This window comes from Coptis chinensis, chromosome 2 (genome assembly GCF_015680905.1).
Source record: "Coptis chinensis isolate HL-2020 chromosome 2, ASM1568090v1, whole genome shotgun sequence".
Classification (NCBI taxonomy): domain Eukaryota; kingdom Viridiplantae; phylum Streptophyta; class Magnoliopsida; order Ranunculales; family Ranunculaceae; genus Coptis; species Coptis chinensis.
In genome coordinates, this window is record NC_141457.1 from 91,255,955 (window position 1) to 91,279,813 (window position 23,859).

A 23,859-nucleotide genomic window follows, 5' to 3' on the forward strand; every position below is an offset into this window, starting at 1 on the left:
CGCCATTAGAGCATCTTTAGGAGAGAAACCAAGAAAACACCAAATTTTTTAACCAAGCCAAACACCAACCAATTTCAGGAGAAACATCAAATATTCGACATTAAATGACATGGTTTTGAATAAACCGCGCCGTATAGCCCACGCAGCTTTCTCAAAACCGCCCCACTAAAGCCTATCTTAGAAACCCAAGCCCATGCGGTTTTCCATAAACTGCGTGCTATAATCTTTTAACCCTCTAATCCTGTGTGGCTCTCTTCATTTGTCATGTTCCCTCTAATACTAAACTCATCTCCTTAGCAAAAAAAAAAAAAACTACCAAAACTCTTGACGATTTTTCAATGGATCATTCATCTTTTTATGATTCATCTTCTTCTTATTCATCTTCTTCTGATCAAGGCCCAAAATATCGATATCGATGAATATATCGGTGTACCCAAAAACCGATATATATCGGATATTTCGGATATATCCATTTTTTTGGTAACCAGTCCAAACTATTTAAAATATCAGATATATCGGAAATATAATATTGGAAATATCGGATATATATCGGAAATATATTGGAAATATCGGATTTATATTTTAAAATGGTCAAAAAGTCAACCGATATATATCAATTATATCGGAAATATCGATTATATCGGCGATATAAAGTTTCATATCGGAAATTCCGATATATAACGGAAAAAAAGGGTTCTATATTCGGTGGATATATGTCGGAAATATCGATACCGGTGTACCCAAATACCAATATATATTGGCGATATATCAAATATATCGGCGATATTTTGGTCCATGCTTCTGATTCATCGAGCTCGAGCTCTTCAAATGATAACACTACAATTAAACATTGTAAAAAATTAGTGCCTATTGCTCTACCTTTGGTCCGACATCGTTTGGGTTTATTGCGTCAGCAAGAAGCGGAGTCTTCTTATAAACCACATGGTGGTTCGAAGAAAGGAAGAAAATGCAAGAATCGTCAGTATGAGGCAACACTGGCTCGTGTAAATGCTAACTACTTTAGCACAAATTCTATATTTTGTGACCACGACTTTCGACGCCGATTTCGTATGGGTGAGTCATTGTTTACTCGTATTTTCAATCATCTTAACCATAATGTACCATATTTTCAACAAAAAGTTAATAATGCGGGTAATTTTGGGATTCACCCAAAAATCAAAGTAATTGCTGCTATATGAATGCTTGCTTATGGGTCTCCAGCTGATCTAGTAGATGACATGTTACATGTTGCTGAGCCAACTATTCATGAATGTATGCGCTATTTCTGTGATGGAATTATTAGAAATTTTGGAGGTGAATACTTGCACAAACCAAATGCTGCAGATATTCAGCGTTTGCTTGAAGAGTCTGAGGAATGCGGATGGCCTGGAATGCTAGGAAGCATTGATTGCATGCACTGGCAATGAAAGAATTGCCCATTCGCGTGGCAAGGGTCTCACACTGGCCATGTGCATAAACCAACAGTGATTCTGGAGGCGGTTGCTTCTCGTGACACGTGGATTTGGCATGCTTTTTTTGGAATGGCGGGTTCTCACAATGATCTTAATGTGCTTGACCGCTCACCAATATTTGATGATATAGTCAATGATGAAGCTATTCCTTGTAACTACACTGTGAATGAGCATCATTATGATATGGCCTATTACTTGGCTGACGGTATATATCCTAATTATGCCACCTTGATTCAAACGATTTCTAAGCCGACTGTTGCACAAGATAAATATTTTGCAAGGAAGCAAGAAGCTGCTAGAAAAAACATAGAGTGGGCGTTTGGTATATTGCAGTCGCGTTGGGCTATTTTAGCTAATCTGTGCAAATTATGGTATTTGGAGACCATGGCTACTGTTATGAGGGCTTGCATCATTTTACACAATATGATTGTGGAAAATGAACGCGAAACGGATATCCCGCAGTATATTCCTAATTATGAAATGCCAAGTAGAGAAGGTGCATCTGAATATGAACGCCACTTTGTTCTATCTCGTTGGGCATCTGGCGTCGAGAGGGTTCATTCAAAAGTTGTTCATGATAGATTGAAGAATGACTTGGTCAAGCATTTGTGGAGTAGGCGTGGGCAGCGTTGATTTCTATTTCTATTTGGACTTCATTTGGACTTTGTGTTTATTTATCGTTTCAATTTCTATGTATTTGTGTTCCAAGTTTATTTCTATGTATTTGTGATTTTATGAAAGGATTTGTGTATATGAGAATTTTGAAAATACAAAGTTGACTCTGCCAAAAAAAATTTAGAATGATAAAAAGTATCAACTTTAAATTAAGGTAACTCAAATTAAAAGAAAATATTCAATTAAAGTACATTCTAATTAAAATCAAAATATAAACTCAAATTAAAGTATCATAAATTAAAAGACATAAGTAGGAAGTAAATCATTTAGACTATGCACTACTTTGACTACTACCATTGATATTGCCAAGTCGATTCTTCATTTTTTGTAAAATTTTTGCCTTTTTGAGTTGCCAAATTTCACGCTCATCTTCGGGTAATCCTTCTAATTTCATTCCTAGTATTTTAGCATCATTTTCATCTTCTCGAACTCGGAGCGCATCTTTCTTCAATTGAAGTTTTTCTTTTTGGATTTGGAGCTTCAAATCCATCCCATTTTTCTTCAATTGAAGTTTTTCGGATTCCATCTCATCTTTCTTCAATTGTCTTTGAGCTTCCAATTCATTGCCTTCTTTAGTGGTTTTAGAAAGTTCCACAATAAAATCATCAAGTTTCTTAACGGATTCCTCCACTTTATAATCACCTTCTTCTTTCTCTTTTTGCCTTCTTCTCTTTTCTTCTTTCTTTCCAATAGGCCTATCCTCAAGCCCATCAACTTGGTGTGGATCATAATCCATTAGTTGAGTTATCACAGTTGATATTGGAACTGATGAACCTCCTTCCCCACTGTTTGACTTCGACTTTTTGGTGGGTCGCAATTCATTTCTCAATTGTAGCCTCTTCCATTTGGGTGAGTCTTTCACATATTATAGCATTGCATTCACTTCCAAACCCCATTATGCATTCCATATGCAATTATTGCTTCCTCAACTTACCAATTAAAAAAAAAATTTTGAAAAATGTATTTGTGAATCAAAATAACAAATAAAAAGTAAATACTTACAATCATATTATCATTATAGCCACTTGGAGGAGATGTTTGAATCTTAGAAAGAATAGCATGGAACTTGTTGATATTAGCTTGAATGAGAGTCCAACAGTGTTTCATGCCCGTGAAGTTGCGTTTGGTCACTTTTCCTAGATTGGCATGAAATGCATTTAGAATCCTACTCCAAATTTCATTTGACTTTTGCTCGTTTCCTACTACACCATCTTGACTAACTTGTAGCCAACTATTGGTGAGAGCAACATCTTCTTCTTGTATCCATGAAGCCTCCATAGGTTTTGTTTTTGGCTCTTCACTAGTTATTGTGGTTTAGAGTAGAGAGTAGAGAGTAGAGAGTGGAGAAAAGAAGTGAGTGTAAAACCTATTGTGTGAGTGCTTCAATTTATAGTGAAAGAAAGATATAGCCGTTTTTTGCCCCTTTTTTCCCGTTTTTTCATTGAGAGCATGCGGTGTTGGAAAAACCGCGCGATTTTTCCAACACCGCTGCAAAAACCGTGCCATAGAAGCCCATTGTCTAGCCCAAGCCCATGCGGTGTTCGAAAAACCGCACGGTTTTTCCAAAACCGCGAGGCGAGAGAGATTTGATACAGCACCAAACCAAACATCAAATTTTGGCCGGTTTGGTGTTTGGTTTGGTGTTTTTTTTGTGTTTTCATCAACATGTGTCTCTCCTGAAGATGAAAAAACACCAAATTGATGCTAGGATAGTATCTCACCTAAAGATGCTCTATAAAAGGAGGGGTTCTAGGGATATATTTTATCTTGACACGTAAACAAACTCAAAATCGTTAGGACATTTATAAATTTCGGATTAGGCTAATTTTTTGTAGATATGATCTCCTAACTATTCTAAACATTATCACAAATAATCAAAAAAATCAAAAAATTCCAAACCTGCCAAACATAGTTAACAATTTACAAAATTTGGCTAATTGTAGACCGTTCATTTTCACCAGTTTTGATACTATATTTGGCAAGTTTAGAAATTTTTGATTTTTTTTATTATTTGTGACAATGTTTATAATAGTTAGGAGATCATATCTACAAAATATTAGCCTAATCCGAAACTTATAAATATCCTAACGATTTTGAGTTGGTTTACGTGTCAAGATAAAATATGTCCCTAGAACCCCTCCCATAGATAAAATCTGATGTCTTATTTGGTGGCAACTCCCAGCATGCTACTTTACACCCTCAATATTCAACTTGATGTAATGATATATCTTTGAATCTTTTGATCCATGGTACCATTACCAAAATTCCTCGGTACTATAAGGCTTCTACCTTCCAACAAAATATTCCTTCCAATCCCTAGCTTGTATATTACTCATACTAAGCAATAAAACATGATAGATATTCAAATAAAATTTGCTAAGTCCCTTCCAACCCCTCAATTTGATTTAGTACATTAGCATCACATCAGTAGTTTTTTGCCATTATGTTTATTTATCGATAATCTTAGTAGACCGTAGATTTTAAATATTTACATGAGAAATAGCGGCATAGTAAAATATAATTCACTGATGCAATCTTTTCTATTGCCTTTAGCCTTAAAATGCAATCAGACCAGACAACCACCAAGTAATTTTACAATGCAGAAGTCATTATAGTCCCAACGAACTCCAAAAACCGAAATTCTGACAGAAATATCGAGATATTTTCTGAATAAATTTCAAAAATTACATTTTCCGACCCTTAAATTATTATTCCGATTTCTTCAAAAAACACAAGAATTCCGAGATTCGGTTCGAAATCACAAACTATGCATCTGGGGCTAGGAGTGATTAATTATATTCCTTACTCTCACCTAAGCAATCATATTTTTGGTGTATGTCTCTCAACTCTACAAGTACTACGAATTCTTCATAAATGGTTTTGAACCATCGTTAGTGTAAAGATTTTATGTTCGCAAATTTTTTTAAAATGTTACTAAAAGGAGTACATTATAATCAACAAATTAAAACACGCATTTCTCATAGCTGCATAGTCAACCTATTTGTACTCTTTTGGACGAACAGAGTTTATCAATGAATTTGCAATCTAATTGGTTGATATGTTCTTAACTAGGAATAGATTGACATAGTGAATAATGTAAGTAAACAAACGTTCACAATTATGCACCAGTAAAACAGATTCTGCTCATTAAACCCATGAAGTCTAACTACAAGACATTGTTAACTTTGGCGCCCCGAATTAACAGTGTTCAAATGAATTCATACAACAAAAAATAAAATAAAATGGGAAAATCAACACCAGACATTCATGTTCCTATATTCATAAAGCAAAAAGATCCTATGTATTTTACCAATGCATAGCAACAAAACGAATTAAAGCCAAGGATGTAATATAATCAGCCATGGACGCAGCTGATATTAATCTAAGAACCTGCATTGCTTTAACCAGAAATTACATATCTCCAATAGTAACTCTAATTAGAGAGGAATCGTCTGTAGGCAATGCAAACAGAGAAGCATTACAGTGGACAAAAAACATGGATCTGACAACAGGTACTCAGGACACCAGTATACATATTAACCTAAATACCATCACCGACTAACAAAATTGGTTTGACTAGAGTATGTTAGTATGTATGTGCGCTGCTACAACCACTACTCTGGAATCAACGCTGCTCGACTCATATACCCCCCATCATCCTCATATCTCATGTATCCTTGGCTTCATCTATCCTTTTCGTGTCCCCCCTCCTCTACGTCCGGACACAAAATAATTTCCGTGACTTCATCTATCCTTTTCGTGACCCCATCAATCCAAATAGCCATCCTCTCAAGCACCTGTCTCTCTTCAACTTCATCTAGCAACAATCTACGCTTGACACTAGTGACACATACATTTCCATCAACTTGATCGATCAAGCCTGCCGCTAACTGCCCCTGCACCAATGTTATTAAGGTTCCATAACCCACTAAAGATTAAAAAAAAACAAAAATTAAAAGATAAAAAACAAAAATTAAGGTTCCATAACTCAGCAAAGGCTACTTGATGCATTCTAGGGTGCTAAACCCTTGTTTTGAGTCCCATATTAGTTCACATATTATTACGGGGTTTTAGAAGCATGTTTGATTGCTATTTTGGTGTTTTTAGCATATGTTATTTTTAGGTTTATTTTTAATTCCGAAAATTAGTTGTTTTAGTTTCTATAATTGAATTAGAAGGCTAGCTTCTAAATTCATAATTCCTTTAGTCTATATATTGGGTTGTAGGCCTTTGGCCATACCTGGTTGTTGATTAATAAACTGTGTTTGTGTCATTGTGTGAGAAAGGTTTTCTCTTTGTGTGTTCTTGTCCTCGGACTTTGTACTCTCCTACAAGATTTAATCAGAATCCTCTCTATGGACCGAAGGTGAATTCTAACAGGGCCCATGGTGATATGATCTGGAACTCTACAACTCATCAAGCCCAACAGGTATGTTATAACAATAGGTTCAATGTCCTTTCTGGGCTGGATGAAGAGGAAGCCCATGGTACCAGTCTTTGGGTTTGGGATGTAACAATGACTCCAATAAAGAATTGGCGACTGTTTCTCTTTCTCCTCGCCTAATATCACGAGCTTCTGAAGTTCAGCATGAGTTTAGAGAAATTATCACATCCGAAGCTACAATACAACACCAAGAGAAGTATGGGGTAATGACTGACTGCATTGAGGTCAATTCTTGCTCTGACGATTCCTCTAGCTCTATGGAGTTGGAGGAGAGTCTAAGGAGGAGGCAGAAACAGAAATGACATCACAAAATGGAGGGCTAGTTTCAGATATCGATTTGGATGATGATGGACAGTACGATCAAGCAGGATGGGATGTTTTTCAGCCGACACAAATGGAGGAAAATAACCAGAGTGAATCTCCGAATTCCGTCCGAGATAGGGAGGTAACTACAGCTATACTTGAGTTACATGCAAATGCGACTCCTATTTCTCCTTCAAAGGAGACAGTGTTGAATTTAAATGATCAGCAACAACCTTTGAATCAGGAGGGACCTTTGAGTAATGTTGGGCCTATCTGCGAGTTGCACTTGGAGGAAGGTTTTAACAAGTACTTGGAGGCAAATATGACAGACATAATTGATAGAGTCTGGAATAGAGTTTGGGAAAATCTAGAGAATAGGATTTTGTATGAAGAAGGCTACTTCGAGGAGATCATGGAAGGAGAGGACCATGAGGCTATTCCAAATCCACCCGAGTCTTCCTTGGTTGCCTATGGTCACAAATCAGGGAGTTTCTCATCTCATGCACCTAGTCAGTCTTTCGGTGTCTTCTAGCCCTTCTGGTAGTTGTCCTGCTTTAAATATTGGGAGTCCTTCTCCCCCTTCTGATTTGGGATTTTGTTGTTACCAGGTCTCCCCTTCTTGTTCGGCCAACATCTTTTATCATGATCTTATCAAGTCAGATAGGAATGTCTCTAAACACTTCAGTATGGAGGCACCAGTCTTCACTATCCCCCTGTCGGAGAGACCTTATACCAAACAGGAAAAGGGTAATTCAGCTATTATAATACCTCAGGAACTAATTGAATCAGACTTAAACATTTTCAAGTCAGATAAGGCAGATAATGTTGGGATACTTGAGTTTGGGTTCGCCTCGACGGAGGCAGTCACGGGAGAGAACAGGTCACAGGTTAATGAGGGTACTTTAGTTGATTCGGAGGAGCAGTCTCCTTTAGCAGTGGTAGCTCCTATTCCTGAACGTCTAGAGGATACTACTTCCGTTTGAACTTATTAGGCTTTCTGGCCTTTCTTGTGAGGGCTGGGAACGAGAAACCCTCAACCTCCTAAGATCTATTTTCTCTTCCGTCCAAACGTCTCTAGGGCACTCCGCTAGTCAGAGAGGTCGTAGGGGTAAAAGTAGAACCAAGGCGGTAAGAGGTATCACTCCTTTTGGTGAGCAGGCTGGAAAGAGAATGTCAAAGGAGCTGCTTAGGCTTACCTCCTCTATTAATTATAGAGAGGAAGTTAAAGAGGACAGTTGTAGAAGGGGGAGGAGAGCTGTGTCTATGAATCATAAAATCCTAAATTGGAATGTGAGGGGTTTGGGCAATGATAAGAAATGCCTGAGTATAAAAGAGGTTATTAGGAAAGAGAAACCTAGTGTGGCTCTTTTAGAGGAGACTAAACTTCCTGTTTTCTCTCCTTTGCTTGTTCGTGAGATTTGGGGTATCGGAAACATTGATTGGATTGAGCTTCCCGCGGTGGATACCGCAGGTGGCGTGTGCATTCTCTGGGATAAAGATAAGGTCGAAGTGTCTGAGAATATTATCGGTTCGTATTCGGTCTATATTGTTTGTAAATTTGGTGGGGAAATAGTTCTAAACTGGTGACGGCTGTGTATGGGCCCTCAAAAAATGAGTGTGCCTCGTCTTTTTGAGGAGAATTGGATGATGTCTACGCCTTTAGCAGAGGTGGTTCTTGGTGTGGCAGGTGATTTTAATGTGATTACATTTTCGCATGAGAAGAAACGCGGATGCCGCATCTCTCCTCAAATGAGAGTTTTTGACGAGTGGGTGAGGAGATGCGAGCTTCGAGCTTCTTGATCTTCCTCTCACCGGAGGTAGGTTTACTTGGTCTAACAAGCAAGAAAACCCTATTTTGTTGACTTTGGACAGGTTCTTGGTTACTAGCAAGTGGGAGGAGATTTGGCCTTTTATGATCCAGTCAGTGGTTCCTAGTATGGGTTCGGATCATCATCCCATTAGTTTAGTGAAGGAGACGGGCAAGGGTAGGCCCACTCCTTTTCGTTTTGAGATGATGTGGTTCTCAGATCCTAATTTCATGGACAGTTTTTGAGAGTGGTGGGCGGTGAATCAGGATGGTGATAGAGCTAGTATCAGGTTTGCCACGAAATTACAGTTTGTGGAGTCTAAAATAAAGGAATGGAATAAAACTGTGTTTGGTAGGGTGGACAGGAAGAATGGAGTCATCGCTTTGACTTGAAAGTTGATTTCGAGACGATGGTTAACCTTGAAGAGTCTTCTTGGAGGCGTAAATCGGGAGAGCGGTGGCTTAAGGAAGGGCAATCTAATACTAAATATTTCCACCAATGTGCTAAAGCGAGGTATAGAGAGAATTATCTTGATAGATTATTGATAGAGGGTGAGGAAGTGAAGGGGGAGGATAATATTAGAGATAAAGTGGTTAACTACTACTCAAAGATGTATACGGAACCTAATCATATTCGTCCTTGGGTTGATAATCTTGTTCAGGTTAATAATCTTGTTTTGGATAGCATTTCGGAGGAGGAAAGAGACGAGCTAGAGAAGCTTATGGAAGAGGAGGAGGTGTGGGAAGCTATGAAGGGTTTGAAAAATGAAAGATCTCCGAGCCCAGATGGTTTTCCCATTGAGTTTTTCAGGAAAGTGTGGGGGGTGTTGAGAGATGACTTTATAGATATAGTTCGAGATTTCCATGATTCGAGTTTCTTGGCTCATAGCCTTAATAGTACTTTCATCAAGCTTATTCCTAAAAAGCAAAGTGTGGAGGATATTAGCAATTTGCGTCCCATTAGCCTAATCGGCAGTGCATATAAAATCATTTCAAAGATCTTGTCCATGAGATTAAAAAAGGTGTTATCAAGAGTAATTGCCCAGGAGCAAGGAGCTTTTGTGTATGGACGTCAAATTTTAGATGGGGTGTTGATTGCGAACGAGGCCATTGATGATAGAAAAAGAAGTAGTAGCCCAGGTGTCGTGTGTAAGATTGATTTGGCGAAAGCTTATGATCATGTGCATTGGGATTTCTTAGATTATGTTATGATGCGTATGGGCTTTGGTATTAAGTGGAGAAGGTGGGTTAGGAGATGTGTGTCGTCGGCCTCTTTTTCCATTCTCATTAATGGTTCACTGGCTGGCTTTTTAAAGTTCTAGAGGGACTAGGCAGGGGGATCCTTTATCCCCTCTCCTTTCCCTCATGGTTGTAGAAGTTTTTGGTAAGATGATTGAGAGAGCTAATCGGTTGGGGACATTACATGGTTTCAAAGTAGGTCAAAATCAGGTTTTGATATCCCACCTTCAATTTGTTGATGATACAGTGGTTTTTGTGGGGTATGATGTTGAGCAATTAAGATATCTTAGAGGTATTCTTTGTTGTTTCGAGGCGGTGTCGAGTCTTAAAGTTAATATAGGTAAAGCACCATCTTCGGGGTGAGTGGTGAGGAGGATCTTGATAGTTTGGCCTCGTCAGTTGGGTGCGCTTTTGGCAATCTCCTGTCGAGATACCTTGGTCTCCCGTTGGGGGCGTCTCATAGATCGATATCCATTTGGGATCCCGTTGTTGAGCGTTTTAGCCATAGATTGGCTGGGTGGAAGGGTCGGTTCTTGTGCACAGGTGATAAGAGTTATTCTTATTAAATCTATTATTTCTCGCCTTCCTATCTACTACATGTCCCTTTTCTATATACACATAAGTGTCGTTGATAGATTGGAATCGATTATTAAAGATTTTCTTTGGGACGATAGAGAAGATAGACATAGGTTTCATCTTGTTAATTGGGAGAGGGTGTGCGTGTCGAGGCATGAGGGTGGTTTGGGTATTAGGACCTTGCACGAGTTTAATCTTGCATTGCTTGGTAAATGGCTTTGGAGGTTTGAGGAGGAAAAAGATAGCCGTCTAGGTTTGGAGAGCGGGGTTTAGGATGGGAGAGTGGTCCCGTTACCATTCCCTATGGGTGTGGCGTTTGGAATGGGTGTGGTGTTTGGAAAGGCATTCAAAAAGCAGGGGAGTTGTTTCACAAGAATATTGGATATGCTTTCGACAATGGCGATAGTATTTGTTTTTGAGTATTTGTTTTTGGGAGGATGTTTGGTTGGATAAGAGGCCCTTGTTACAGGTGTTTCCTAGATTATTTGCCTTATCTGACTTTAAAAATAAGCTTGTTTGTTGGTTCGTGAGGAAAGATAATGGTTCTATCTCTGACAGGGATATAGTGAATGTGGCTGCAGCCACAATGAAGCTAGATTTTATTCCTTTTGTGAGACCGGACAAAGATAAGAGACTTTGGTTAATTTACAAAAAAGGGATGTTTTCTACTAGGTCTTTTTACTTTAAGCTCCACTCTCGTATTCCTCGTCACGGTCTTAAAGTCCTTCATAATTTTCCGAGTCAGACTAATTGGTGTTCTAGAGTTCCTTTGAAAGTTGCTTTCTTTGTTTGGTGTGCCTCCTTAGGCAAAATCTTGACAATAGATAAGCTTAGAAAAAGACATCAAAGAGTTGATCGTCAACTTTTGTCTTTTGTGCTTAAGGGATGGGGAATCAGTGAATCATCTTTTGTTGTTGTGCCCTTTTTCTTGGAGAATTTGGTGTTTTTTTTTTCTAGAATCTGGGATTTCTTGGGTTTGTCCTAAGTCAGTGAAGTAACTTTTAGCCTCATGGAACTTGAATACCCATTCTCCGAAGGGACACTACCTCTGGAGTATGCTCCCTTTTGCGATTTTATAGGGTATATGGTTGGAGAAAAATAACAGACATTTTGAAAACACGTCATTGTCTACGGAGAAAATGATTTTGGCCATCAAAGCGTTTTTGTTTTTCTAGTCAAAAGTGTATGATCAGTTTCGTCACATTCCTTTCGAGACATTCGTTTACAGATGGGAGACTATAATGAGCTGATGGGAGAAATGTTGCTTTTGTCTTATGTCTTGTGTTTTTTCTTTCCTTTGTAACTTGTACTATAGGATATCTCATCCTATTTCTTTATGCTTTGGATATATATATAAAACTATACTTTATCGATAAAAAATAAATAAATAAATAAATTACTTACACAAAAACATGTCATCAAAAGAGATTCGATTTCTGGAATTGAGACAGCCATCTTCAATGATAGAGTTTGTAGCGGAATAATGCGTTCACTTGGGAGAAAACTACAACAGGGCAATAATTTTTGATAATAAGAACTTTTTATTGAAGAGGTATGGGAGAAAGCAACTAATGGGAGACATTTTTAGGTCATTATGTCAAAAAAGAAATTAGAACTTACCCATGTAAAACTTTCCAGAGATGCACAACCTTCAACTTCCTCAAGAGTAACACCTTGTTTTTCATCAGTTCTGGAGAGGAAGCGAGCTCTTCTTCATATAGACGGCAATTAGCTTCAAATAAATTTAAATCCGCCAAGCAAAATGGAGCGAGGAATTCAAAAATCCACTCTTTGCTGGTGCCAATCACACTTTTGACCTATAATTTAAGACATGCCACATATATCAAAACACACGCACACACAGAGACCAACTATTAGCAATGTCGACATCAGAACATCTAAACTTTATGTGTTTCTGTTTCTACTCTACGCTCTAAACAGTCTCTAGTCCAAAGAGAAAATTTGAAAGGCAACAAACAACAAAATTAGCAGCGTTGGTCATGACTACCAGAAGGCCTAAACTCAAATTAGTAGCATATCAGGACAACAAAACATTATGTGTTCCGTTTATACTCTTACGCTCTACACTATGGTCCATACAGTCTCAAGAGACGATGTCATGACATCCGACCATCATAGACACCAAGTCACGAAAACACCTTGACCTCTATGATGACATCTGTTATTAATATTATTTTACACTAAAAAAGAAAACAATTATATGTTCTTTATTCATATTGTAGCATCTATTGTTATAGAAAGATATTTAAAAGGGGCTTGAAAGTCTATATTAATAGGCAAGATATGTTGTACAGGCTTTAGATCTTTGTAATGGGCTTGATTTGTGGTACAGGCTTTAGTTCATTGTAATGGGCCAGATTTGTTGTACAAGCCTTAGGTCTTTGTAATGGGCTTCAAATGCTGACTAAAACAAGTGGCTCATATACCCATTATGTGGTCACGTGTTCATTTCCCCCATTTTTGCTAAATAAAATAATAAAATCCTACCTTTGGATCGTGAGAGAACTCGACAAAGTCGTACACGTTGCCCAAGTACAAGGCCTCTTTGATCGACGTAAAAACTTTTTCCAGCTACTATCTTTCCTCAATGTTTGGCGGAATACTACTATCCGTCTTCAAGTTCATATTGATTAACCTTCTTATCTTTCTCGGGTTATCGCGAAACCCAATGTACAGCTCTTTAACAGTGTTATTGATCTGGAAAGTGTAAGAAACAAAAATGGGGGAAATGAAAACCGATGCACAGCATAATAACAGATTCACGGGTTGGATGGAATGAAGTGCCACTCGCACATGAATACCTGAAAGTCGGGGAGATGGCAAATCTTTCGAAGCAAACGGAAAAGATGCCCATTTAAAAATACTTTATCATCCGGACCACAAAGCATGCTGAGTACATCAAGAATTTTGTTGATTACACGATACCTGAAGCAGATCCAACAAATAAGAAACACAACAAAAACAACCTGTGATAATTGGCACATCATTTCTCAAACATAATCCATGTCAGATACGCATCCACGTGTCCGTGTCGGACATACACAGACACATGTATGTGTTACACCTCAAATTTCTGATATTTCCCCATGTCAGACACTTTGTATCCGTGTCTACGGACACATGTATCCAATCAATTTAATTTAGATAATAACATGTAGAACAAACACCTAAGTTACATGGACGCAGTTGGAGTAGAAACCTATCATCTCTCCCTCCTGGAATAATTATGTACTTTGTCGTGTGACCAGAGGTGCAGTATTCCGGTTTCATGAGATACGTGTCGAACCAAGAATTAGCAGCTGGATATACAGTCAAAAGAGTATGTAAATGACAACTCTTAACAAATCAATGACTGCAGTAACAAACAATTGCTTTTACAGAATATATATATACAGACTAAGCAATTTACTCAGTTTCTCATAAATGTGCTGATAGATTCCAGCAGATGCTAGCCATTGCCTACCAGTGATAGTCTGACACTCTTTGATCCTAAAAGAAGCCCAATAAGGGCTGAATAATCTAGGAGCAGTCTACGTAAAAACCATGGTATTTAAAGTAATTTCCTCAACTTTACAAGACAAATACTGTTAAACATTTTTAATGATCACTACACTCCACAATGATACTATAGGTACAATTAAGTGTGAACTGAATCTCTGAGGTACAAGTTTTGACCATCATTAGAAAAATGATAACAAGATTAAACAGTGATTCAATTTTCTGCCAAATAGCTCACACGGTAAAGCACACACGTTACAGAAGTTTGATATCATAATGAGGTAACAAGCAAGTTATGGACACAAGACAAATACTATGTAAAGATAGCTAATATTCAGAACTGGATTGCTCAGATTCAGAGGCATAAACATAAACTTTTGCCCAGAGAGAAAAAGAAAGTAGAGCCGGGAGAAATGGATATTGCCTTTCTAATCACAGTTACAAGATAATTGAAGTCGGACTTAAAGCCTATGGCCATCCATCTTCCGTCAATGCCATGAAAGTAAAATATACTTGGTAAACAACGAATTGCTTACAAAGATAACCAGCGGCTGCAAACAGATTTACACAGACAGCTCTCTTGTAAGCAGATGTTCACCATGTTTAACTAAGGTGTGTCCAACACGTGCCCGTGCCAATGTAAATTACACAAAACAAAACGTCAAAGATCACATTATTATAAAAAAATCACCTCGTAGGCACTTGCTCAGCAATTAGTCCAGGATTTGATTTTAGAAAAGAACCCATAGCACGGGCTAGAACAAACTCTATCGAATGGCGGTTAAGGAAGAGTACAGCGTTCCTCCAAAATAAAGAAATCTGCCCAATTAATAGAATATTAGTACCACAAAGATACAGCTTAACCAATAGAAGTAGTGCAGCCTAAAAACAAAAAAGATTAAATCTAGCATAAGTTGTTTACTAATGTGAGATAAACCATGTGCTTTCCGAGTTTCTGGCTACTAAACTTTATATTTTCCAATATTTACCAGTGAAAACTGCTACAGAACAGTAAACCATGACCAACAATACTAGAAGCCGGGGTGAGGATTAAGTATCATAGTTCATTCAAATGTGTACAAGGTTTGTCTTCGTTTATCAGACTTTCAATTTGTGCTCTGTACATGCATGCACGTATTAAAGATCATCCTGATACTTGAACTTGCAAGTTAGATCTTGCATCTGTAGCTAGGTAGAGCAGATTAATTTTGCAATGGCATCCTCACTTAACTATCATAAGGATAGATTTGGATTAGACAAATAAAAGTTTTTGTTATGCTTACTGATTCTGACAGCCCACGATCATGTGCATCCGCTGTAATTACCAACGCGCGGAAAAGAATAGGTTCTCTTTCCAAACCTTTCACCCAGAATAGTCCTGAGTCAGTATTTCCCACAGATGAGGTCATAAATCTGGTTCAAAATCAGAATTATATAAGTAATTAGTTGAAAAGAAGACTGAAGAAAAGAGAAGACAAAGCAGATAAAGATTTATTCAAATTAATGGTCCAACGCTCGGCCACAACGTTTCAAATGGTAAAAGAGCAAAGGAAATATATATTTAAAACAAAAAAATAAACAGAATTATTTAAAGTAACAGGAATCCTTCAGCAACGGAAGAAACTAAAGTAATGCAAAAATGAAATATAAAGATGTATGGTAGCATGCCTTACTTTGTCATGATGGAAATATGGGAATGGGAATTATTAAAATTGCTACAAGTTTGAGAAACAGCTACGAAATAATATCCAACGAGACCAACATCTGTAGACGGCTTCTGATTATTCACACATGCAGGAATCCTCAAGCAAAAGAAGCAACCTTTTTTCAAAAGAGTGAAAGTTTATTATATTGATCAAACAGCTAAGCTATGACAACAATGCCCCCGCACAGGTAGCTATGAGGTGGCCCAACACCAAAAGAAAATACCCAAAGTACAATTGCCTAAGCCCAGAAAAAGTCACCACTCCGTGAGAGAACGGCCTGATCTTTGGTTCTACTGGGAACATGAAGGTTTTAATCAATCACTCATGCACCCACGACCACCCTCTGACTTTAGAAGATATCGAAATTACCAATGCAGTACTAAGGTAGATGACACTGGAACTTTTACCTTCACTGCCATATCGGTCTTGATTTGGCACCCCACTTCCCCAGTTGCTGCTTCTACTACTTGTACCCCTTTCCCCTACTTCGCTCTCATACTTTCTTCTAGCCTTTTCTGAGCTGTCAGAACCAAAAGCATCGCTGAGAAAGTGATCGGCAACTAGTGTGATGGGTCTCCTCCTCCCCTCCTGTGAATTTTTGTTTTTGCTCCTCCCCTCTTATGTAACTCTGCTATTGCTTCTACCCACTACGGCATCCCTCACAGCCCCAATCAATGAATTCCCTCAGGTAACGGAACCAACTAAACTACTAAAGTAGAGGGCAAACGGACAAATATCAAAAAGAAAACCAAAAGAAGAAAGTTATTTCATAAAGATGCGTCGCATAGACAACAGTGTTAGACTTGTGGAGACTTTGTTTAACACTTGATGCATATGGGAATCTAATATATTTTGACACTCCTCCATTAAGTCTTGTGCTGTGTATACATAGAATAATATACTTGTGTATATTATATTATAATTGTGTATAATACATTTTGCGCTATCCTCCATTAACAATAGTGGACAGGGCCGGCTCATCTATGTAGCAAAATAAGCAACGGCTTAGGGCCCCGCAGCTCAAGGGGCCCCAATATATTCTAGTCCAGTCCACTATCGGTAAGAAAAAAAAAAAAAAAAACGGTATACAGACAACAGACCCTTCATTTCTCTCGCCTTCAGCTTCTCCACCGTTTCCCACGCCTTCAATTCTCAAGCAAAAATAATGCACGCCTCCATCACTAATCAACGTTCTTCTTCATCTCTTTATAAAACCAACAATACACTCTTTACCTCTATCATCTTCTTTTTTGCTTTCTTTGGTTTTATAATCCCTCATTCTTTTCGACTCTCTATATCCTTCTTCTTCTCTCTATTTTCAAGAAAGATAAAAGAAAAGAAAAGGTTGGTGTCTTTTTTTACTTTAATTGTTAAATTGTTATATTCTAAATTCTAATTTAATTCCACTCAAACTCTTTTTTTTTTTTTTTTTTTGGATAGTGGATAGTGGTTTTAACAGGTATAATTGGACTAGTTGCTTACTTGCTTAGCCAAAGTGATTGTCGCGGTCTCGTGGATTGTCTACTTTTTTACCCTATACTTCAAACGCGACTTCGCCTATCAATTAAGCTTCGTCTCACGGTGATTGTTTCCATTTTATTTTATTTTTTGGTATGTTATGTGACTATGTGAGGACTTATTGCTTATTGCTTGCTGCTTGCATATTATTTTACTGTTTTGACATGAACCGAAAGTATAAATCCGGTAATCAAAAACGTCAAGAAAAGAGAAAAGTAGATGAGGCGATTGAATCTCAAAGAGGAGCTATTTTTAAATTTATAAAAACTATAAACAAAGTGAATTGGTTAATTCAAGTGATAATTTAGTAAATGAACAACCCGACCAACCCATAGAAGTGGATAATAATGAAAATATAGAACACATTGATATCGATCCTAATGTAAATTTTGCTCCTAGTGTTTTACGCTCAAGATAACATTGAAGAAAATCAAACAAATGAAAGAAATGATAACTCAACAGAAGATTTGCTTGTTAGTATTGATGAGAACCTCAATGAACAATCCAACTCTTTAGTTCAAGATATTTATGACCCTGGACAATGGGGTAAAATTGATACAAAACTAAGAGATTTGTTAGTTAAGAAGGGTCCAATTAGAGTTAGTGACGAGAATTTCCTATTGATATGAAGACAAAAAAAAAAAATTTTCAGCTAAATTTTATACCCAAGTAGCACCAAATGGAGAGAAGTTTGATAGAAATTGGTTAGTATATTCAAAATATTGCAATAAGGTCTTTTGTTTCTGTTGCAAGTTATTTAACTCAAATTGCACCCAATTTCAATTAAACGGTGAAGGGACTGATGATTGGCAAAATATTGGTACCAAACTTAAAAAACATGAACTTTCTACTGGTCACATTGATAATTTGACACTTTGGGATGAGTTAAGCGAAAGATTAAATAGCAAAACAACAATTGATAAGTATATCCAAGAGCAAATTGATAGGGAAAAAGAACATTGGAGTAATGTACTACTAAGAATTATTGCTGTTGTTAAGACAATTTCTAAAAACAATATGGCATTTCGTGGAAAGAATGAGAAAATTTATGAAGCTAATAATGGTATGTTTTTTAGCTTAATTGAAATGATTGCAGAGTTTGACCCAATTATGCAAGAACATCTCCGGCGTATCAAACATGATAAATTAAAGGTTCATTATCTTAGTCACAATATACAAAATGAATTGATACAATTGTTGGCATCTGAAATAAAAAATAAAATTATTCTAAAAATTAAGGAAGCAAAATATTATTCTCATATACTTGATTGCACTCGATATTAGTCACCAAGAACAAATGATCATCATATTACGTTGTGTAGATGTTTCCTCAAGTCTCATAAGAATCGAAGAGTATTTTTAGACTTTATAATAGTAGAAGACACGTCGGGTAAAGGACTTTTTAATGAGCTATTATGTATTTTAGAAGAATATAAATTAGATTTTAACGACATAAGAGGTCAAGGGTATGATAATGGATCAAATATGAAAGGTAAAAATCAAAGGCCCAAAAAGATTGTTAGATATAAATCTTAGAGCATTTTACTCTCCATGTGGATGTCATAGTCTTAACTTAGTATTATGTGATATGGCGAATTCTTGTTCAAAGGCAATATCATTTTTTGGAATTTTGCAACGTATTTATTGTTTGTTTTCTTCCTCTACAAAACGATGGGATATTTTATGTAAGTATTTAACTAAATATACGGTGAAGACTTTGTCACCAACACGCTGGGAAAGTCGAGTTGAGAGTGTTAAAAGCATTGATTACTCAAAGCGCCGTAAATTAGGGATGCTCTACTTGAGCTAGCAAAAATTAGCGAGGATCCAAAAACAAAGAGTGAAGCCGAAAGTCTAGCATTGCATGATTTAGAAAATTATGAGTTTTTGTTTGGAATGGTTATTTGGTATGATATATTAGCTACTATGAATTTGGTTAGTAAGGATTTACAATCTAAAGATATGCCCATTGACATGGCTATAAATCAAATAAAAGGTCTAATCACATTTTTTAAAAAGTACATAGAAGAAGGATTTGAAAAAGCTAAAATAGCATCCATGGATATTGCACGTCAAATGGATATAGAACCGGTATTTCGTGAAAAACGTGTAATTCGGAGAAAGAGACAATTTGATGAGAATGTTGACAATAAAGTAACTCAAACACCTGAAGAGTCATTTAGAACTAATTTTTTCTTATATATAATTGATCAAGCAATATCATCTTTTAATAATAGATTTGAACAGTTAAAAAGTTTTGAAGAAACGTTCGGATTTTTATTTGACGTGAAAAAATTGAAATCAATAGATGATGACAGGTTAAAAGAATATTGTCTTAATCTTGAAAGTTTTCTGAAACATGGAGAGAGTTGTGATATTGATGGTACAAATTTGTTTTTAGAATTAAGACTACTAAGAGAAATTTTAGATACCAAAAATGAATCTGCAATTAAAATATTGAACTATCTAAAAAGAATACAATCTTTTCCAAATGCTTATATAGCTTATAGAATATTGTTGACAGTACCTGTAACCGTTGCTTTAGCAGAAAGGAGTTTTTCAAAACTAAAGTTAATTAAATCTTACTTAAGATCAACCATGTCACAAGAAAGATTGAGTGGATTAGCTACATTATCTATAGAAAGAGATTTTCTAGAAGAACTTAAATACAAAGATTTAATTAGTGATTTTGCAGCTCAAAAAGTAAGAAAAATGAAATTTAATTGAAGTTTGTGACATGTAAAAATTTCTTCGCATAAAAAAAAATAAAAAAAAAAAAAAAAAAAAAAAAAAAAAAAAAAACAAAAAACAAAAAACAAAAAACAAAAAACAAAAAACTTTTAAATCCGCCAAAGTATTTTGATAATACATTGCCGGTCCCAAGCCCGGATAAAGGATGAGGGTTTGCACTCATATGATGAAATAACATAAATAAAGCAATAAGTTATAAACAATTTTTATTTGTATTAATTGTAGAAGGCCCCCTATTCGAACTTTGCTTAGGGCCCCGAATAGCCTTGAGCCGCCCTTGATAGTGGAGAAGGAAACTATGGGCACTATGTATGAAAGGTTTCATTAAAATATATGTTAGGGTCTGCCGTGACCCTTAGTCAATTAAAGAAACTATATACATAGAATAAAAATAAAACAGTCTTACTTGAAAAGAGTTTTCAACAAGACAGTCACATTTGACGAAAATTGATTTTGAACTGAGCGTACCACGCTGGGTATAAGGACTAATTCCACATCTGCCACTCTATGACTGGTTATGGCAATTATAATCCCTAAACAAGTATGCTGCACACAGAATTAACAAAAAACAGAAAGGTATAAGAAAGATTAGTGAGTCTTATTATTATATTTGATACTCATCATACAACAAAAGACGATATACATGAATCCTTACTCCTAAAATGAATATTTGCATATTTGCTAATTTAGATCTCTCACTCTCTCAGGACATCCCACGTTTACACTGTTAAGTATCATTCTATTTGGAGATTTGGGGTTTTTGAAAGAAACAAATGTTTTATCATGTCAACATAATCAGGCAACATGGTTAGCAATGATATTATAAGTGTACCCATGAGAGCATCTTGATCATAAATGCATATAAGGTTATTACTGTACCTTAACGGAAAGATGAGGTGTGCCGTTCAGAGTAGGCAATAAAACTCTCTACAAAATGGTTTATCTGTGAACACCGAGTTTAGTGCAGGATAAAAAAAATTAAAGAAGAAAATAAAAGAAGAAAATGAAAGATTATTACCCAAACTTTCAACCCACACACCAACCATGTCGCGGGTGAGGCAAAAGCGTGAGGACCCCTAGGAGTGAGCTCTTCGATGAGCCGACTTATATATTCCTATACCGAAAAAAACAAGTATACATAACAAAATTTAATTGCTTATTAAAAGAAATGAAACAATTACTAACAAGTTGATCGAGCTATAGTAACCAAATGCCAAGCCTGAGTCAAGCCACTTAACATTTTACTCAGAGAGTTGCATACATACAACTCTTAACAGAAGTTTTTGCTTCTGTACATCCCTCTTTTCTATTTTGTCTACTTCTGCCCATCTAACTTCTTTAAAGAAAACGTCCAACTCTACAGTAATTTTTCATCACGTCATTAATTTTATTTGCTTTTTGTCCTTATTTTATTGCTGTAATTACATATTTTATCCGGTCAATTGGATTTTTTAATTCCAATTTTGCCCCTAATAATTTTCGATTATTTCAAATCTAATTTCTTTAAAGAAAACGTCCAACTCTACAATAATATTTCATCACGTTTTCATTAATTTTATTTGCCTTTTTTGTCCTTACTTTATTGCTGTAATTACATATTTTGTCCGGTCAATTGAATTTTTTAATTCCAATTTTGCCCATAATAATTTTCGATTATTTCAAATATTATAAAAACAAAAAAATGTAATAATTGATGGTATGGAAGGGTTAAAACGTAAACATACTATATCTCATATCACATCATCTCATTTCATTTCTATTTCCCATCAATATCTCATTTCTCTTTTTCTCTTTCCTTATCACATCTCTTCTCTTAACTATTTCTCCTCAATATCTCATATCTCTAATCTCTCTCTCTCCTTAATATCTCATCTCATTTCATCTCTTCATTTTTTATCCTCATTATCTCATCTCTCTCTCTAATCCGAAATTTCGCCAATTCCATCAGAAATTCCACACAAACTTTCAATATACTTTAAAATTTAGAACTTATTTTTTATTTTTTATTTGTTTTTATCCCGAACACATTTAGTCTAAATTAGTGTGTTAGTGAGACCTTTTTACATCTAACTTATTTAAAGAAAACGTCAAACTCTACAGTAATTTTTCATCACACAGTAATTTTTCATCACGTCATTAATTTTATTTGCCTTTTTTGTCCTTACTTTATTGCTGTAATTACATATTTTGTCCGGCCAATTGGATTTTTTAATTCCAATTTTACCCTTAATAATTTTCGATTATTTCAAATATTCTAAAAACAAAAAAGTGTAATAATGGATGGTATGGAAGGTTAAAACGTAAACATACTATATCTCATATCACATCATCTCATTTCTTTTCTATTTCCCATCAATATCTTATTTTTCTTTCTCTCTTTCTCTTTCCTTATTATCACATCTCTTCTCTTCACTATTTCTCCTCTATATCTCATATCTCTAATCTCTCTCTCTCCTTATTATCTCATCTCATTTCATCTCTTAATTTTTTATCCTCATTATCTCATCTCTCTCTCTCTCTCTCTAATCCGAAATTTCGACAATTCCATCAGAAATTCCACACAAAATTTCAATATACTTTAAAATTTAGAACTTATTTTTTATTTTTTATTTTTTTTATCCTGAACACATTTAGTCTAAATTAGTGTGTTAGTGGGACCTTTTTACATCTAGAGCAACAAATCGGGCCAGGAAATTAGATTTTTATGTTCGATTCAAATTTGAATTTTGGAATCAGGTTTTTTTATTATCCCGATTGATTTCGGTTTCGGATAAAGTGCAAAAAAAAAACAATCGCATCGCGCACGCCATAAGACAATTAAATTTCGACAATTCCATAAAATTCCAATATGTTTTAAAATTTGGAAATTATTTCATTTTTTTTTATTCCGACAAATTTAACATATTTAGTCTAAATTAGTTAGTGGGACCTCTTTACATCTAGAGCAACAAATCGGGTCTGGAATTAAAATTTTTATGATCAATTCAAATTTGAATTTTGGAATCGGAGTTTTTTTATTAACCCGATTGATTTCAGTTTCGGATAAATAGCATAAAATAAATGCGAAAAAAACAGGCGCATCGGTTGCAATTTGGTTGGTTGGCTTATTTTGACTGAGATTCGGTTGCAATTTTTTTAAATCAACATTGCCACATGGATTGGGCTTTTGGTGGGCTTGCTTTCATGGTTCGGTTGATTGTGCAACTCTCAATTTCACGCTCATAGAGCGTGCCCAAAATACTAGTCACCATAAAAAATCACAGCCGTCATTAAATATTTTCCACACACAAAAACATAGAGAGAAGAAAATGGGGAAGAACAAGAAAACAGGATTAGGAAAAGCTTTAGTGAAACAACATAACCAAATGGTAATTCAAACTAAAGAAAAAGGTCGTGTTTACATAAACCAATCCAAAAAAGTCCTTGAATCCGTTACACTGAAGTTACCGACATGAAACAATTAAAACTGGACAGTAGTGAGTTACCTCCCGAGTCATTTTCGTCTCCAACTCGTCATATTCTTGCTGTAAACAGTTCAGAAAATCACCATCCATTACCTCCCCCTCGTAAATCTGTGTTGAATCTTCTACATATTCCGCCGGTAGGTCATACTCTTCATCCATCGAAACCCTAGATTATTTGGAGAATTGTGAATAGAATGAGTACAGTATGCAAACGTTACTACGCATCGGTTTTTTTAAGTCTTGAAACTCGTCCCTCCATATCGATAGTTAGCATGATTTCTTTGGATTCTAATTGTAAATGGTAATTGTAATTATATAGGAGAGACTCATTTATTTATTTATTTTAAACAAAATGGGAGATAATTATGTTATTTGTGTGAGATTA

The 23,859-nt window shown here is 36.0% G+C and overlaps 1 protein-coding gene across 1 annotated transcript; it reads right to left on the reverse strand.

The window, feature by feature from the left end:
* Window positions 1-5,494: 5,494 nt before the first annotated feature.
* On the reverse strand, window positions 5,495-23,633 carry LOC147518892 (uncharacterized). Its single transcript, XM_086594036.1, has 11 exons — window positions 23,496-23,633; window positions 20,479-20,556; window positions 16,149-16,356; window positions 15,709-15,856; window positions 15,319-15,448; window positions 14,727-14,854; window positions 13,339-13,462; window positions 13,025-13,234; window positions 12,137-12,333; window positions 11,921-12,020; window positions 5,495-6,043 (listed from the first exon to the last, which is right to left on the reverse strand). Exons 1-8 carry the CDS (start codon window positions 23,631-23,633, stop codon window positions 13,112-13,114), a joined length of 1,077 nt encoding a protein of 358 aa, XP_086450162.1. The 3' UTR covers window positions 5,495-6,043; window positions 11,921-12,020; window positions 12,137-12,333; window positions 13,025-13,111.
* Between the last annotated feature and the right edge of the window lie 226 nt (window positions 23,634-23,859).